Source organism: Salvelinus alpinus, chromosome 1 (assembly GCF_045679555.1).
Source record: "Salvelinus alpinus chromosome 1, SLU_Salpinus.1, whole genome shotgun sequence".
In the NCBI taxonomy this organism is placed as follows: domain Eukaryota; kingdom Metazoa; phylum Chordata; class Actinopteri; order Salmoniformes; family Salmonidae; genus Salvelinus; species Salvelinus alpinus.
The window spans coordinates 90201337-90218749 of NC_092086.1; the positions used below are offsets into that span (position 1 = coordinate 90201337).

Genomic DNA, 17413 nt, shown 5'->3' on the forward strand with positions numbered 1-17413 from the left:
TTGCTCGCTTAATGGCAGAGCAAGGATTTGAGTGAAAAGCATTCCAGCAAATGATATAAGCTCTTGGGATTCCTCATGCAGCTCGTGCATGTGTGTGAAAACAGTGGTGCTGCTCATAGATTAGGCTCTTGAACATAGCTCATATAGTAACATCTATCTAAACAAAATGTCTCCCCCTCAACATCCCCTCCCTGAAACCCACACTGTTGAATAATGCAGACTCCTCTGAGGATTTATTCATTATGTTGCGGTTAATTCCCATGCAGTCCTCTAAACCCGGCTGTCATGAGGGAAGGAGGAGGGAGGACCATATGGTGCTGCCTCACACAATATCAATATGATGCTTATTTGCACGCAACTGGCAACTGATGTCTATGATATAGGGAATGTAGCTCACTGCTTATTTTCGAGGGAGTTGCCTTAGCTAAATTAATGCATTGTGTTGCAGGGGCGTCTGGTCTGCCAGTCAGTCTCATAGCAGTGCAGAGGTCAAGTCTAAAGGCTGATGGATTACTCTGCAACACTTCTGGTGCCATAGAATGTGGCCTGCTCTGCCACCGGCATTCATTCACATCTCTCTCTCTGTGTGTGTGTGTGTGTGTGTGTGTGTGTGTGTGTGTGTGTGTGTGTGTGTGTGTGTGTGTGTGTGTGTGTGTGTGTGTGTGTGTGTGTGTGTGTGTGTGTGTGTGTGTGTGTGTGTGTGTGTGTGTGTGTGTGTACATATACTGAATTGATAGGTACATGAATCTCAGAGAGAGAATAGTAACTGGTACAGTGGATGTGAATGGTGCCCTCACTTAGAGATCTAAGACATTACAACACGTCTGTGTCTGGGTCGTGTCACTGGGTTCATAGCCTGCAGCAGAATCCTGTTAGAGTCCATTCTGTCTGTCTGCAATGGTTTTAACCAGAGACAATGTTCTACATTCACCACTACTTATCTTACCAATGATATTGAACATGATACATAAGAGATGTGAAGAGATAAAGCAAATAGATCATATTTGTACGCTTCTGTTTGTCATGAAATGAAACATAAAGACATGCAAAAATCCTGGTCATTATATAAAACTGATTTAATGACAATATCAATGTGAATATAGCACTACAGTGATTTCCAAGTTACACCGTATCTTACCATATCAATATAGTATGGCACTCATATAATGGCCACTGTTTTAGGCGACACGCAAAGCTGACAGCTTCTGTAAACTAGTTTGTCAATGATGCCTAAGTTATCAATTGTTGTAATAAATGTTTAAAAAGATGACTACTTGGTATATCTGAAATACAATTGGGCACACTTATCAATGGGTTTGGGATAGAATCCAAACTCTGACATGTTTTCAATGTAAGGAATGCATTGCACTTCCCCTCTCTCCCTCAACATGGTCCTCATCTCTGTTTGTTTAGTTGAAATTATAGTCAAATGGGTGATAATAACCTTGAGTAGCAGAAAGTGAAGCAGTATCTTGGTAACATTGGTGCGATGTCACGGGGTGGCCCTGGAACTGTACAGGTTGGTGCTAACCAGTGAAACAACAACTTCAACCAGGAGACATTCAAGTGCCAGAATACAAGTACAGAGAGACTGACTCTTTACAGTACAAACTTCATCTCACATGGTTTTCAGTAAATCAATTAAAAGTATGTAACAATAAGCACAAGAGTAGTAATGTTAGATATGGTCACAAATGCCATTATAATTCAATAAACAACAACAGTAGCTAGTAGTAGTTTGAGATAGCAGCAAAGTATTTCAGAAAATGTCCAAACAATGGTCAAACTGAGTTGTTCAAACCTGTACATAAATTCAATGTATGTAGAAAAGGGCATAAATACAACAACTGTATGTACTGCTTAAAGGGAATCTTGCATAAATATGATACAACAATTGTGAGACTGCCTTTGTCTTGAGGGCTTGTCATGTATTGGTAAAACCGTACAGTAACGTCTGTGTGGACCAGTTGCAACAGATAAAGTACCCAATTAAAAAAAAGTAAAAAACAAAATATATGACCAAATACATTTATACATTATATGCTACATTATATTTATTGATTACAAGTATGAAAGTGGAAATAATTGCTACATTATTAATACAGCTGTACATATCTATTTACATATTATATAGGGGTTTTCTGTGTTTTTGGGCAGGTTCTTCCAGCATTCTATTTGAGGTGTGTGTGTGATGATGTTGCACTACCTTATCAACTGCAGCATCTCCTACTATCTGTGTTGAAAATATTGTTTTGTGGGATGGGACACTCATCAATAAGTTACTGTGAGTCCGCATGACCGGTGGTGGTTTTTTCGACCAGTGATGTTTTTTTGTACAATTATCCGTTTGTATTTCATTTGAGTGTACAGTATGATTTGAGTGCAGATTCTTTAGCCCGCGCTACAGACAGCTTTATCAGTTGACTAATACAAGTCTAGTAAAGGCCCAGTGCACTACTTTTGTTATTAATAACAAAATATTAAACCCTCAGCATGCCTACTATGTTTGAGTGTACAGTATGTGCCATCTGCCATTATATTAACTTTTTGAAAAGATTTCCCCAGCAACACATTCATCTTTTTTACACAACCACAACATAACATTTCAGCAGGACTTTTCATGGTGTATGTAGTGATATAATGGCATCTTCAAGATCTATGTGAAAATCGGACAATCTCACATGACCATCTCCACACGATAACTTGTAGTCGATTCATTGATATGGTTTTATACAGTACTTTATGTCTGTTCAATGACATGCATGATATGACATGTTAACTATGACTTTGAGTTCATGTCCGAGATATGTTTTGGCCGGCTGACATGTTTTAATATTAATGTTACGCCCACATTGGGAACATATTGCTGTAAAATTGCAGGAATGCTGAGAAAGTCTGTATATTTACATTACAAAAATGCAAACAGTTAGGTAGTATTTTCATCCACTTCATCTCCACAATAACAATCTACTGATACCCAGACCACAAGGTAAACCAAACCATCTCATATGCATTCAACATGTTTCAATGTTTCTTTAATAATAAGAATCCTTTCTCATTTTTATCAAAGGCTAGAGATTATACAGTTGAAGTCGGAAGTTTACATACACCTTGGCCAAATACTCTGTTTTTCACAATTCCTGACATTTAATCCTAGTAAAAATTCCCTGTCTTAGGTCAGTTAGGATCACTACTTTATTTTAAGAATGTGAAATGTCAGAATAATAGTAGAGAGAATGATTTATTTCAGCTTTTATTTCTTTCATCACATTCCCAGTGGGTCAGAAGTTTACATACACTCAATTAATATTTGGTAGCATTGCCTTTAAATTGTTTAATTTGGGTCAAACGTTTCAGGTAGCCTTCCACAAGCTTCCCACAATAAGTTGGGTGGTTGAAAGAGTGGTTGAAAAACAAGTTTTAATGATTCCAACCTAAGTGTATGTAAACTTCCGACTTCAACTGCAAGTGTGTGTGTGTGTGTGTGTGTGTGTGTGTGTGTGTGTGTGTGTGTGTGTGTGTGTGTGTGTGTGTGTGTGTGTGTGTGTGTGTGTGTGTGTGTGTGTGTGTGTGTGTGTGTGTGTGTGTGTGTGTAAAGTGTGTGTAAAGTGTGTGTAAAGTGTGTGTAAAGTGTGTGTGTAAAGTGTCTGTGTCTGTGTCTGTGTGCTTCAACATAAGTTTGTATAAGATGTGTCTTGCTGAGGATCAACCTGAAGTCTCATTCAAACTCTCCCTACCAATAGCCATTTGTGACAGTGGCGGGAGAGAAAATTAATGTAAGCTGCAGTTAAGTTAGGGGAAATTAGGCCTAATTAGTTAAACCAGCATTGCTCTTATAGGTTAAATTCTCCCCTTTTTTTGCCTCAACAAAGTCTGAGTTGACTGGCGTTTAAGAAATTAATAAAGAGTCAAGGAAGGGCTTGTACAAGGGCTTGTAAAACTAAAGTGTAAGAAATCACACTGTACTGAAAGATTGTACGTATGTCTCTTCTTGGTTTCAAATTGGATTGGTATATCCCTCAACTGAATCTTCCCAATCTTTTTATATCTCTACAAAGTAGAGTTGATCACTCTTGGCAAAATAACGATTTATGTTTCAGTTCATTATCTCTCTGGCCCACACACTTCAAAACATCTCATTAACCTTGTAGACCTTGTATCAGCTCCAAATAAAGTTTATTTTACTGTGTGAGAGCACAAAACTCTCATCTTACTCTCATGTATATTCTCACTCTTCTGTGGAGGTCGGCGGTAATCACACTGTCACTCCTAAGAAAGGAAATAGTCCTCATCCTCTTTCCCTTTGTAGAGAGGGATTGTCACCATCTCTCTCCACGTGTAAACTTCTTGATTCTCACCACAATAGTACTTATTTACTTGCCCCTGTTTTTCTACTGTACCTCCGCTGCCCCAACAACCCCCCCCCACCCCCCCCCTCAGATGGCTGTGTCCCACACCACGGCCTGGGGCCTCTGACAGGGGGGCGTGCCCGTCTTCCGGGGCTCAGGGGTCCGTCTCCAGCTGGGCAGGATGGGCATGCTGTCCTGCTTACATAGGTTATTTTCTGGGCGGCGGTGGGCCTTGATCTCTTTGCATAGGCAGCGCTTCCTCTCAATGACCTCCAGCAGCTTGCCATCCCTCTGGGTTTGGGCTGCGGACGTGGCAGCGCCCCCGGTGGTGGGAGGCTGTCCCTGGGCCAGCTGGGCCAGGTGTTGGAACTGCAGCTGGAGGTGGTGCTGCTGCTGCAGCTGCTGGAGCTGTTGCTGTAACTGCAGCTGCTGCTGGTGGAGCTGGAGCTGCTGCTGCTGTCTGGACAGGATAGGACTGCAGGGCGTTTGGGAGGATTGGGACAGCCCATGCAACTGGACAGAGAGAGAGGCAGGGAAGGTGGAAGGAGAGGAGTTAAAGAAATATTTTTTGACCTAAAATCTTATGTGGGGTATGCATGAATACAGTTTGTCACAGTTTGTTACATGTTATGTCAGTCACTGACAGTCACTCAATTAGCCATGTCAGCTAACAATTTGTTTGATTGGTGAGGTCAATTAACCAAATCTCCCTCTAGTGGCATCATGGGTGGAATGTTAATAAAAATTAAAAAACACTGAAAATCTGGTGTTTCTATGTCAAACGGTTTTGTTATATTTCAGTCTTCTGTGATGTATATAAAGAGTAATATTGGGATGCAAACTCATAATGTTATACTTTCAACTCTATATCTGACATGTATTTTCTTAAGCCCATAACAATGTGTGTGAGGTGTATACTTTTGTTTCAAAGTAGATTTGTTTAAGACTATCAAGAAAGACTGTGTGACCCTGATTAAGCCCACTGCAGTAAAAGGTTAAGTCTAGCCAGCTATCTAAACTTGTAGTAATCATGGCCAAATACCAATCTGGCACGCAGGGCATGTGCCCCATTGATTTTGTTAGTCACTCTCACTCAGATATCATATTAACATGGCATAAGTTATGTCAAAATGAGTACAATTGCATGAAATGTGTTAGAAAATGTACATATATTGTCTCCGCCCCATGGCAAAATGTGTAGAATTGCAAATAAAATGTTTTCTCTCCGACGTCACGACGGGGCTAGTAAAGTGTTTTGCCCTCAAGGTGGTTTTGCCCCCAACCAAATATCTTCTAGGGGCCCCAAAACGCTAGGGCTGGCCTTGGCTAATGGTATAAAGCATTTAGTTAAGAGAGTCAAGTAGTTTAACTGCACAAATGGACTGATTGCACAAATCAGTAGACTGCATATGTGGGCATGGATGTGGGTATGTAGACCCGTGAGCCACTGCGGCTCATGATGAGTTCAGATTTTTTTGTGGCCTCCAACACCATCAAAGTTGCCCATCCCTGCTGTAAACACTGCATCTCTGTTGTAGCACTGAAGACCAAACCCAGCAACCACAACAGCCATAAGAACGTGTTGCACCCAAGTCTGCCACCAGGCGGCAGTGTGACACCATATTCGAGCCTGTAGCTCCCGTGGCGTGCAAGGGAGGGTTACGCAGCACACGCGAACAGTCTCTGCAGCACAGCACACTCGAACTGCGTCAGCATTTGAGATGCAGCCAAGTGACTGGGCAAAATGCAACGCTATTGGACAGTGTCTCACTGCCCCAAAACACTGTAGAGAAGCATACTTCTTACATCCACGCATCTCTGCATACGTCAATTAGAGCATCGCTCTCCCCTGGACTTATTCTTTAAGGCGCAACCTTATTCTGCTCACTGAACATATCTCCACACTATAAATAGCTCAGGAGGAGGGTTGTTGCTATCAGCACAGGGAATAATAAGAATGGCCATATTCTTCAGAATAATTCCAATACTACTACTTGTACAAATGACAGTAATCACAGTAATACCAAAGCTCATCGTCATTATAATAATCATCGTCATTATAATAATAGGTATTATTCACCTGATTCAGTACCTCTCGATGGGGCAGGCTGCTCTGCCGCTGAACGTCGCTTCCACCCACCTGTCTCACCCCAGAGGTGGATGATGAGCGGCTCAATCGACCCAGTTCTGGAACAGAAAGAACCAGCACTGTTCATATAGCTGTCTATAACCACAAATCAACTGTGCTGTTCATGTTGTCAGGGAGAATGGCTGTGCGTATAAAATGGATTGCATTATTTCATGTATCTACGTGCAACTATGCATACATGTGGGGGGAGGTATGATGTGACTGACTGTGTGTGTGTATATATAGCTCTGGTACTACATATGCTGCCACTGATGATCTTAACCCATAACACCATGATGATGTGACTGTGGATTTAAGAAATGCACGTAATAGGATCTTCAGATAAACCTGCTGATGTCGTCTCTTTTCTAAAGCGATTTTTGTGTGCTAGTGAAATCCTAGACATACCCCTTTCCTTGAAAATATTCTGGGTGAAGGAGTCTGTGCTGGGTGTCTTAGTGCTTACCTCCATTGCGGCAGGCTGGAAAGGTTTGGCAGGGGAGGGGGAGACCCCCTCTAGGCAGGGCTCGGAACCCCAAGGACCCCCCCTCCATCCCGGCCAGGGACTCACTGTGGCCCAGCCCCCTCCCTCCAGTGAAGCGTACTGGGATCCCAGAGTGGCCTCCTCCTCCTCGACGTCCAGGGCCCAGGTCCTCCTTGTCTATCCTCAATAGGGCATCGGCACTGCCATTCCACGCCCGCCCTTCATCCTCTGAGAGGGGAATGTCAGAGGGAATTGTTGAGTAAACATGGAATAATCGTCTATTGACAAAGTATAGTGTAGTGACAGATGTCACTTAGCTCAGTCTAATAGTCTGATTATCCCTTCCCCAGGGATCTGAGGAACTTCTGATACATTTCAATACTCAATTCAAACCCATGATGCCGTCCAGCACATGTTAACTTACTCTCTCTCTCTGTCTCTCTGCTGCCTTGGCTGAAGGACAGTTTCCTCTGCATGGGCAAGTAAGATCCGTCATCTCCAAAGCCACTGTTGTCCCAGGGCATGAACCCAGCCTTCCCCTGGACGGGCCCAGGCACCGTGCTGCTTTTGGAGGACACATCACCGTGACCCTGGAGGTGTAAGGAGGGCAGATGAGACCCTCCTCGCAGGCTGTCGTACGCCGGGGGTCTCCGGAAGCCCACCGAGGGGTAGGTCCAGAGCAGGGGGCTGTCTGAGGAGGGGGGCTTGTAGGCGGGTAGGCCGTGGGGGGTGTGGTAGCGGTGGAGTTGGGAGCGAGAGTGAGGGCGAGAGTGGGAGGAAGAGGAGGAGGACGAGGTTGTGGCTGAACTGGCACTGGTCTGGGATGAAAGGTTGTTGGTGGTGTTCTCAGCCTGAGAGGAGGTAAAGTGGAACCCTGCTTCTCTGTCTCTCTCCCTGTGTCGCTCTCTGTCACTGTCCCTGTCTCTGTCTCTGTGACTGTCCCTGTGACCATCTCTGTCCCTCTCTCTGTCCTTATCCCTCTCTCTGTCCCTGTCCCTCTCTGCTTTGTCTAACTTCAAGCAGAAGCTCACAGACTTGCCCTCCTTGCCCGAGCACTGGGTCTGGGTCTGGGCAATGGACTTGGAGAAGGTCTCCGAGCCATTCTTGTTGTTGGTGTTGGGGTTGGGCGAGTCTCCTCTTTCTGGTTTGCGGTAGTGGTGGTAGTGTGAGGGGCGGTGGTGAGGGTGGGGATGGTGGTGGTGGTGGGAATAGGGGGAGGTGGACTTAGAAGAAGGGGGCAGGGGTGTGGAGTGGCTCCTGGCCCTTAGCCCTGGTGCAGGGCCGAGCTGGCTGTCTCTGTCTCTGTCCTTAGACTCCTTAGAGCCTGACAGGGGAACAGGGAGGTTAGAGGAGGGGGTGGTGGAGGAGGAGGAGGCGCTAGACGGAGCTGTCATACTGGAGGAGGTCTGAATGTTGATGGTCCCCAGTTTGGCAGAAGCAGCCTTGTGTTGGACCCCGACCCCACTGGAGGCAGCAGCAGGCTGGGGGAAGGCGAGCAGCGGGGGTCGGTGCTGCAGCAGGTTGGGGAAGGGGGCTGGGATCTTACTGTTGGACTCTGTCTCTGATTTGTTCCCCTGGAGAAGGTAGGGCGTAGGGGCTCGTGGGGGGTGCGGGCTGGAGGAGAGGGGCTGGGGGACAGGGGTGGAGGAGGTGGAGGAGGGGAGGGGCGAGGAGTGGGAGATGGACACTGTGGCTTTAGGTTTGGAGCAGGAGGGGGAGGAGGAGGGGCGAGGTAGATGGGCGGACGTGCCAGAGGAGGAGTGGTGGTGTTTGGAGGATTTGAGTCTCTCGTGTTTGAGAGGGAGGCGTTTGTGTCCCTCTCTGTCCTCTGGCAGTGGGTACTTCATCTCCTCATAGATGGCCTCGCTCTGGTCTGAGTCTGAATCAGGCGTGGTGGCTACGGGCGTGACAGGGTGAGGGGTGGCAGTCTGGCTCTCCCTGGTGAACACTTGGCCCACCATCTCTATGTAGACGGGCTCATCGTCCCCCTGAGGCTGACCCTCACCCCCCTGGATGGGTGTGGCAAGAGGGGGCACACAGGGAGTTGGGGGCTCAAACGAGAGCTGAGTACTGGGGCTTCGTTTGGGCTTCAAAGGCGGCACCTTTTTGGACATGTCCCCTGAGTCAGACTTCTTCATGGCTGCAGGGGAAAGGGAGAGAGCAATGAATGAGAGATAATTCAATAATTACAACAGGGAAAATAATATTAACACACATTTTCACATTTCCCCACTTCACTGCCCTCATTACTGTTTCCATAGCCTACCGTTCTTCTTCTCTGAGTGTTTGGCCTGCGGGTGAGTGGGCGGGGGTGGCGGAGGGGCGTCCGGTGGGGCGTGAGGTGCTCTGGGGTCCGAGGAGGAGCTGAGACGGGTGCTGGGATGGCGTTTGGGTTTAGCAGGGGGGCAGCGCCCGCCGTGCTGTGACTGGGTGTCAGAGTAATCTTCCCCATTCTCCAGACCTGTGTCTCCAGCGCCCACGGCGTGGCAGGACTGGGAGCGGGGAGCCATGGCGGAGGCACAGGAGTGAGGGGACAGGTCCTGGGAGGCAGGCATGGTCATGAAGCCCATGCGGAAGTGGCGCCGGAAGGATGCCAAGTCACGGACCTTGCCCACCGTGGCTGAGGAGGGGTCCTTCTGGCTGGAGCTGAACAACACAGGAAGAACAACATTCCCTCATTCAGCAGTTAATCACGTCTTATTGAAGGACGTTCATTTATTTTCCCATTGTGTTGCCTTCCCCTTTTCTGCCTCTCTCCTTTTTTCTTTTTCTGTTAAAAAAATGGTCTCTACATAGCTTACATTCAATTAAATCTGCAGTCCTACGGCTCCCTCTACTCCTCTGCCTCTCTCTCTCACTAACACACACGCACACACACACACACACACACACACACACACACACACACACACACACACACACACACACACACACACACACACACACACACACACACACACACACACACACACACACACACACACACACACACACACACACACACACACACACACTGCTCCTCATGCATGGATGGCACGGGGAGCGTAGTTTCCCGTTAGAGAGTGAGTGATGAGAGATTGGGCGAGGCAGTGCAGCAGCTGTGCATGCCGGTATCTGCATGGGGGGGGGGGGGAGCCCTCCCTCTTCAGAACTCTTCTATCCTTCCATTTCTATCCCTCCACATCTGCTCCCTTAGATCACAAACACATTTAATTAGGAAATTGCTTCCCCTAAAACCCAGCCCTCCCAAATCTAGCTGCTCCTTTCTGACTATAATCCTCCTGTGTGTACGTCACCGAGTTTCTCTAACTAATTCTTTATCTGTTTTATTTCATTGTCCCTTTACTACACTCACCATGACCTCTGCCAAGTATTGTATCTGTTTCCATGGCAACTGGTTTGCCTGTTTATTTGTTTAGTGGTTTGTCTCGAAACCTGAGAAAATGCACATGGTATTACTTGCCAAAGTACTAAACATACTACAAACAAGCGCACAAAGGAAAAAGCACCCTTAAAACATATAATGTGTGAGGGGCGTTTAGTGCCTGAGGAAAGGTGTGGCAGTGCAGCATAAAAATCTCAACTGGAGTTTACTTGATGAAAAGTAAATACATCGGAATTTAATGTATGAACTACTGTACTGTTCCTTTGATTAAACAGACAACTAAATTCTTAATTGCTTTCTAAAGCCAAAAACTTCAAATGGATAATCCCTGAAGATCTTTTGAAGGTCATCATGACCTCATCCAAACTACCATCATGCAGGAATGCCACAGATTCCGAACATCTTTGGTTTCCTAATAGGAGAAACCAAAATCAATATATCACCAATCAAGCTAATGATTGATTACATTTGAGCAGAATCCATACAACAGTGTACCTTAACGGACAATTAAATGGGACGGGGAGTTGCAGCTGACATGGTCCAAATCTGGAGTTATTACAAATAGAATATACGGTATAGCTCTGTAAATGAACCTTTATAGAGGTGACTCAGCCATAACAACAGTGGCTGAAGTCAGTAGAAAAACACTGTGCACAGCAATTACCATGAAAAGACCTGAAATGAAACCGTTCTTCACTATAACTGCCTAGAAGGGATATATTGGCTGTATAGCACAGTATATAAAAAGCCTCTACTTAGTGTGTCAACTATGGATCATCACCATTTCGACCTGTCTCTCCGATTCCAAGACCCTTCCGAGAGGAAAGGAGGGGAGAGGTAGCCATGGTGAGGAAGGAACAAGGGGACGAATGGGTCAGATCTGACGTTCCTAGCAGGACCGGAGGAATGGCGCTGGAGGCTACGACCACCTTCTGTTTCCCTGCTGGGAAAGAGTGGGAACTGAGTGCGTGGGTGCACACATATGTGTGTGTCTGGTGTGTGTGTGTGTGTATTAGAAAGAGAGACAGAGAGAGAGAGAGAGAGAGAGAGAGAGAGAGAGAGAGAGAGAGAGAGAGAGAGAGAGAGAGAGAGAGAGAGAGAGAGAGAGAGAGGGAGGGAGCGGTAAACTGGGTCTCTTCGTGTGTGAGGAGAGGAGGAAGAGATGTTTTGCTTCCGAGCATGCAATCAAAGGCCTCATTTAGGAGGTTATTGCCTGTGAATGATCCCTGAGTGCAGGTTGCCATGTTTGTTTGAGGTAGAGGAAGCAAGAGCGATAAAACGTAACAAACTACACACATCTAAATGCATGCCTTGTTTATAGGTCACAATGAGTAGTCTTATCCTACTGATGTGCCTTAACTCTGCCATCATCCCTTATGAAGCAGTGAACCAGCAGGGAGACAATGTCATTGTACACCTTCCTATTGAGAGGGGGGAAGCTAGTGCAGGCAGCGAAAACAGCACTGAGCCTGTTCATCATGGAGAACAGAGATGCAACTGTTTTCTGTCTCATTGCATTACGTGAAGAAAAGCCAAGAGCAGAGCTCTGTGTGTGTGTGTGTGTGTGTGTGTGTGTGTGTGTGTGTGTGTGTGTGTGTGTGTGTGTGTGTGTGTGTGTGTGTGTGTGTGTGTGTGTGTGTGTGTGTGTGTGTGTGTGTGTGTGTGTGTGTGTGTGTGTGTGTGCCTGCGGGTGTGTAAGTGTGTGTACGCTTGCCATAATCTACATAGGCACCAATGGGCCACATTGTCCCTATAATGAAGGCAATAAAGCTCCTCCCTTCTGATCTTCTGTTCCTCTCTTCTCTTGTTTCTCTACTTCCTTTCGACATGTTTACACATAAAATATGAACGATAAAACTCTTCCACTTCAGCTCAGAGATTTACAACTCAACTCAACTGAATAATCGCATTCCATCACTCCAGTCCAGCATGCTGCTGTGAGTTGAGATCAGTTCACCCCTCCTCACCTCTTCTTATTGCCTTCCTGGTCCTTGTGCCTCCAGTCCAGCCGGCTCTTACGATACAGCAGGTTCATGTCGCCACGGGGACGTTGCTCCTCGCAACCGATCACAGCACAATGTAGCCGCTTGCCCCGCCTCTCTATGTCACGCAAGAAATGCTCCACCGCCACATCCTGGGCGGAGCCAGAGCTCATGGTATAGAAGACCAATAGGGAGAAGGGGATGAATGTCACTGCAGGCCACACTTCAATCACCTAGACACAGAGGAGATGGAGACAGTGGCATTGTTAATAGTCATCTACTACACGTTGAGCTGACATGACAGTCACTTCCAGTTCTCCTTTTACACAGCTCCCCTACACAGTTACACAGCTCTCATGTCGACATGCTGTATGTAGGGCAGTAGCAGTCACAGCACGATTATAGTACCTGGCTCCTCAGCCTTGTCTCATAGACTAGACGTAACATAGTAAATGTAAATCCGGGACACTCAAATTAGTATGATATGTTACATTTGGTATGGTTACATTAGACAGATGGCTACTTAAAATTAAAGTAGGATGGTTGGTCGTGGTGGATGGGTAGGCGTATAACGCGAACGTCTAGCAACCACAACAGTTATGAGTTCGAATCTCATCATAGACAACTTTAGCATTTTAGCAACTTTTCAACTACTTACTACTTTTTAAGTACTTTGCAACTACTTAGCATGTTAGTTAACCCTTCACCTAACCTTAACCCTAACCTTAACCCTTTTATCTAACCCTTCCCCTAACCTTAACCTTAACCCTTTAACCTAACTCTTAACCCTAACCCTAACCCTAGCCTAGCTAACGTTAGCCAGCTAGCTAACGTTAGCCACCTAGCCAACTAGCTAGTATTCGTAATATAGCATACTTTTGCAAATTCGTAACATATAGTACATTTTGCAAATTCTTAACATATTGCACATTTTGCAAATCTATAACATATAATATGAGTTGTAATTCGTAACATGTCATACGAAATGTCATCCACAAATTAATACATATATTACGAAACGTCACATATCATACTAAATGAAGTGTCTCAGATTTACATATAGAATAATATGAAATACTCCGAGACCAGGTTGGGGTCTTTCTCTTCCATACAGGTGAACAGACCAGGAGGGATTCAGGGTAGGAGTTATGATCAGGAGGGAAAGTTAAAACAGAGATGAGATGCAGCATTATAAACTATGTCTGACAAAATATCTGACCAAAACATGGAAAAGTATCCAGACAAACGGACGCTACAATGCAGGAAACATTGCTAATAAGGCTCCTTGTGTCATGGTGGATATCCTGTCCTCCAGGCTAAAACAAACTGTGCATTGTGCCAGGCACCCAGGAAGCCAGACAGTAAGGCACAGGGTACTGTATGTTTACTCAGCCACTGTGTTGTTTACACCAATGCCCAACCTACAGTGGATCACATGAAAACACTATTTACAGTATATGTTCATTATCCAATTATGACTATCTGAGTAAGCATGGTAACTCAACTGCTGTGTTGCTCTCTGGCTGGGGGCCTTGGGGTCGCCTGACTAAAGCCGTCTGCTACCCAGGCAGTAATGTGGTTGGTCATATGTAGCGCACACAAGGCTTCGTGCACATGACATGAGGAGTAAGGCTTGTTGCGAGGCAGATATTTGAATGCCCAACAGTGTTGTGTGCATTGGAGTATGCAAGCACAGTGTTGCGATTGGCTAAGAAAAGCACAGCTGTCAGTGTGAGAGTTCAGGGGCTTTTGGTGGTTTTACTTATACTGCACGGGACACTCTTTCCTTGCTATTGGTTTTGGTTTGAGAAGGATCACAAACACTGGATCAAAAGTATGCCAACATCCAATGTGGACAAAATCAATAATGGTCTACTAGTACACATTTAATATAGCACTCAAGGAATCCACCCACACATAACTGTATCAACCCTTCTCCAACGGCACAGGGAATTAAACAACATTTACTCCATTAGATTATACGTAACTTATTGTACGTCTGTCTCTGTACTTTGTTGTTCATGTTGGACTTTACATATTTTTACAGGTTGGGATAGCCAATTTAATGTCTTATAACCAATATAAATCTCAACCTCAATCCGATTACAGTAAATGGAAGATTGTAGAGCCATATATACAGTATGCACTGTAAAAAAATAAAATATTGAGAAAATTCAGTCAACTTAAAATGATATGTTTGCTCAACTTGTCTCATATGTTGATTCAAATAGAAATTATTATTTGGGCATCTTTACTAAAAGAGGCTGTGGAACTAGCTACTCATGCACTGCTTTTGACATATAACACTTTCAACTTACATATTTGACATGCATGAATACATTGTGCATGTTCATTATACAGTAATTATTATTCAACATGTCACCACCTGGGATTTGAACTCACAAACTCTTGGTTCATGGCATATCATTCTTCCTGCTACGCCACCATGTCTGTGTCAATGACTGATTCCAAACGTACTTTTACACCTTGCACTCCAAAGTAAATCTCAGCTTTGTTAAAAGTACTCTAAAGTAAAACAATTGGATTTATTATAGTGATTAAGGAGTCAAGTTAAAACAAAGTAATATGCCCACCAACATCACACAACTAATACAGAAAACCATAAATGCTGAAATAAGTAAATCAAATCAATTAGGAGAGAATAGTCACATTAACTGATAATTGACACAGATAGCAAGAGATATAGAGAGTGAGAAAGGGAGGAGTGGGCATGGGAGAGAGGGAGAGAGATAAACAGTCCTCAAGAGTAGGATGGATAGAGATGCATAGAAAGACAGGGAGAGAGAAAGGGGAGGGAAAGGGTAGGGAGGGAGGAAGACAGCTCAGGCAGGAGATCGAGGGAGAGAGGAGAGGAGGTATTGGGAAAGATGAGGGAAGCCGATAAAGAGAGCAGGATAGAGATAAACATGAATAGACAAAAAACGAAGTGGGGACAGATTGATAGAGAGAAAGGGAGAGGGGATAAGTAAATGGAGAAAAAGGTAAACAGTGAAAAAGGAGAAGAAGCTGGACTGTAAGAATTAGAGAATAGTCAGATTAATAGAAGATCGGAATGCCGTGAACCAGAAGGTTGTGAGTTCAAATCCCGGGTAGATTGCATGTTGAATAATAACTACTGTAAAAATGAACATGCACAATGTAATTATGTATGTTGAAAACAGTGTATGTTAAAAGCACTGTTTGTGTGTGGAACCAGTTGCACATACTTTTTTAGTTAAGATGCCGAAATAATCATTTCTAGTTGAATGAACATATGAGATAAGTTGCGCAAACAAATCATTTTAAGTTGACTGAAAATTTTGGCCTACGTTTTCTCAAGTTGGAGCTGCCCTTACCTGAGCATGCCTGCCGATCTGTACCTTTCGGACTCTGCTCTGGATTACTGACCTCTGCCTGCCCTTGACCTGTTGTTTGCCTGCCCCCTGTTTTTGTAATAAACCTTTGTTACTTCGAACTGTCTGCATCAGGGTCGTCTCCTGAGCCGTGATAAGTTTGGACCAACTACAAATTTTAAGTTTAGGTAACATTTGAATGAAAAGTTGAGTAAACAAAAAAAAGGCTGTGGAACCAGTTACTGAATAATAATAAGTTGAAACAACTAGATTTTTTTTGAGAGATCATACAGAGAGCGGTGTCATCCCATCATGGTTCTGAGATGGCCCTGTGTGTCATCATAGCTCCCGTTATTCTTGTTGTCCAGAGCCCTGGCCTCCCTACCCACAATGCCCCGCTGCATGCTGTGGCCTGGCTACCCTCCGTGGTGTGGCGTAGTATGGTGTGGCGTGCTGTGTGACTCAGTGTTAATTAGGTTAGTGAGCTGAGAAAGTGTAGGTCGGCCTTCTGTTAACAGGGCCACTGAGTTGGGCTTCCAGGATTTGGTGGCTGAGCAGGCAGCCCTGCAATTGTCGCATTACAGCTGTTGAGAAGTGTGCAAGTACCCAGGCTGCTGAGGATTAGGACACCTCATGGGAGATGGTTCATCAGGTTCACTACTCCACCATACAGCAGCACACCATACACACCATGCATGCATGTTCTTATCAGAGCCTAAATGAACGTGGAGGCAAAAGCAGCACTCACATGCACTCTTATTCAGCTCTTACACGTGCTACAGTATAAGCACACGGCACGCGCACACATGCGCGGACACTCACTTGTGCGCACGTGCTCTCTCTCTCACACACACACACACACACACACACACACACACACACACACACACACACACACACACACACACACACACACACACACACACACACACACACACACACACACACACACACACACACACACACACACACACACACACACACACTATATAGGCTATATTGTGTATGCAGCCCACAATGTATATATGCAAACAAAGCCCACACACTGACACATTAAAGCAGCAATTTGGGGATTTTTAAATCAGTTTAAGAGGCATTTACAGGGTCATAAGTCATTCAAATCCACCTCATTAGAGCTAGGAGGCAGATGGAGGCAGATGGAGGCGTGATTCACATAACTGGATCTGCATGCAAGGCTGCAGATAATTTAGCCATTCAGGCACATGAGCAAACAAAACACACACTGACACATGGACACACACACTGAAACATGGACACACACACTGCACTGACACAAGGACACACACACTGACACATGGACACACATTGACACATGGACACACACACTGAAACATGGACACACACACTGCACTGACACAAGGACATACACACTGACACATGGACACACACATTGACACATGGACATACACACTGACACATGGACACACACACTGCACTGACACAAGGACACACACACTGACACATGGACACACACAAAACCCTTCGAGCTATAACCTCAAATGCTCACTGATTAAAAGTTGGAGAACTGATACAGTAAATTATGTGGAAAAAATATGAAAATGAGATATGCCCACAGTTTGAACTAACCAAACAATAATTACTGTGAGAAACATCTCTGGTTGTAAAAAGGGAGTGGCTAACCTTACAGGCTTACAGTATATTGAGGATCTGTGGTGTCAAAGGACTGTGTCTGTGGCTGTTTCTACATCTC

The 17413-nt window shown here is 44.9% G+C and overlaps 1 protein-coding gene across 1 annotated transcript in view; it reads right to left on the minus strand.

Moving 5' to 3' along the window:
• Positions 1–1052: 1052 nt before the first annotated feature.
• Positions 1053–17413, minus strand: part of LOC139533647 (neuronal tyrosine-phosphorylated phosphoinositide-3-kinase adapter 1-like) — a 32193-nt gene continuing 15832 nt past the window's right edge. The window contains exons 2-7 of the mRNA XM_071331875.1: positions 12314–12561; positions 9228–9607; positions 7386–9101; positions 6944–7189; positions 6430–6536; positions 1053–4862 (exon numbers count right to left, since the gene is read on the minus strand). Of these exons, the coding sequence (XP_071187976.1) occupies positions 4437–4862; positions 6430–6536; positions 6944–7189; positions 7386–9101; positions 9228–9607; positions 12314–12501 (3063 nt within the window). The 5' untranslated portion in view covers positions 12502–12561 and the 3' untranslated portion in view covers positions 1053–4436. The remainder of the gene's footprint in view (positions 4863–6429; positions 6537–6943; positions 7190–7385; positions 9102–9227; positions 9608–12313; positions 12562–17413) is intronic.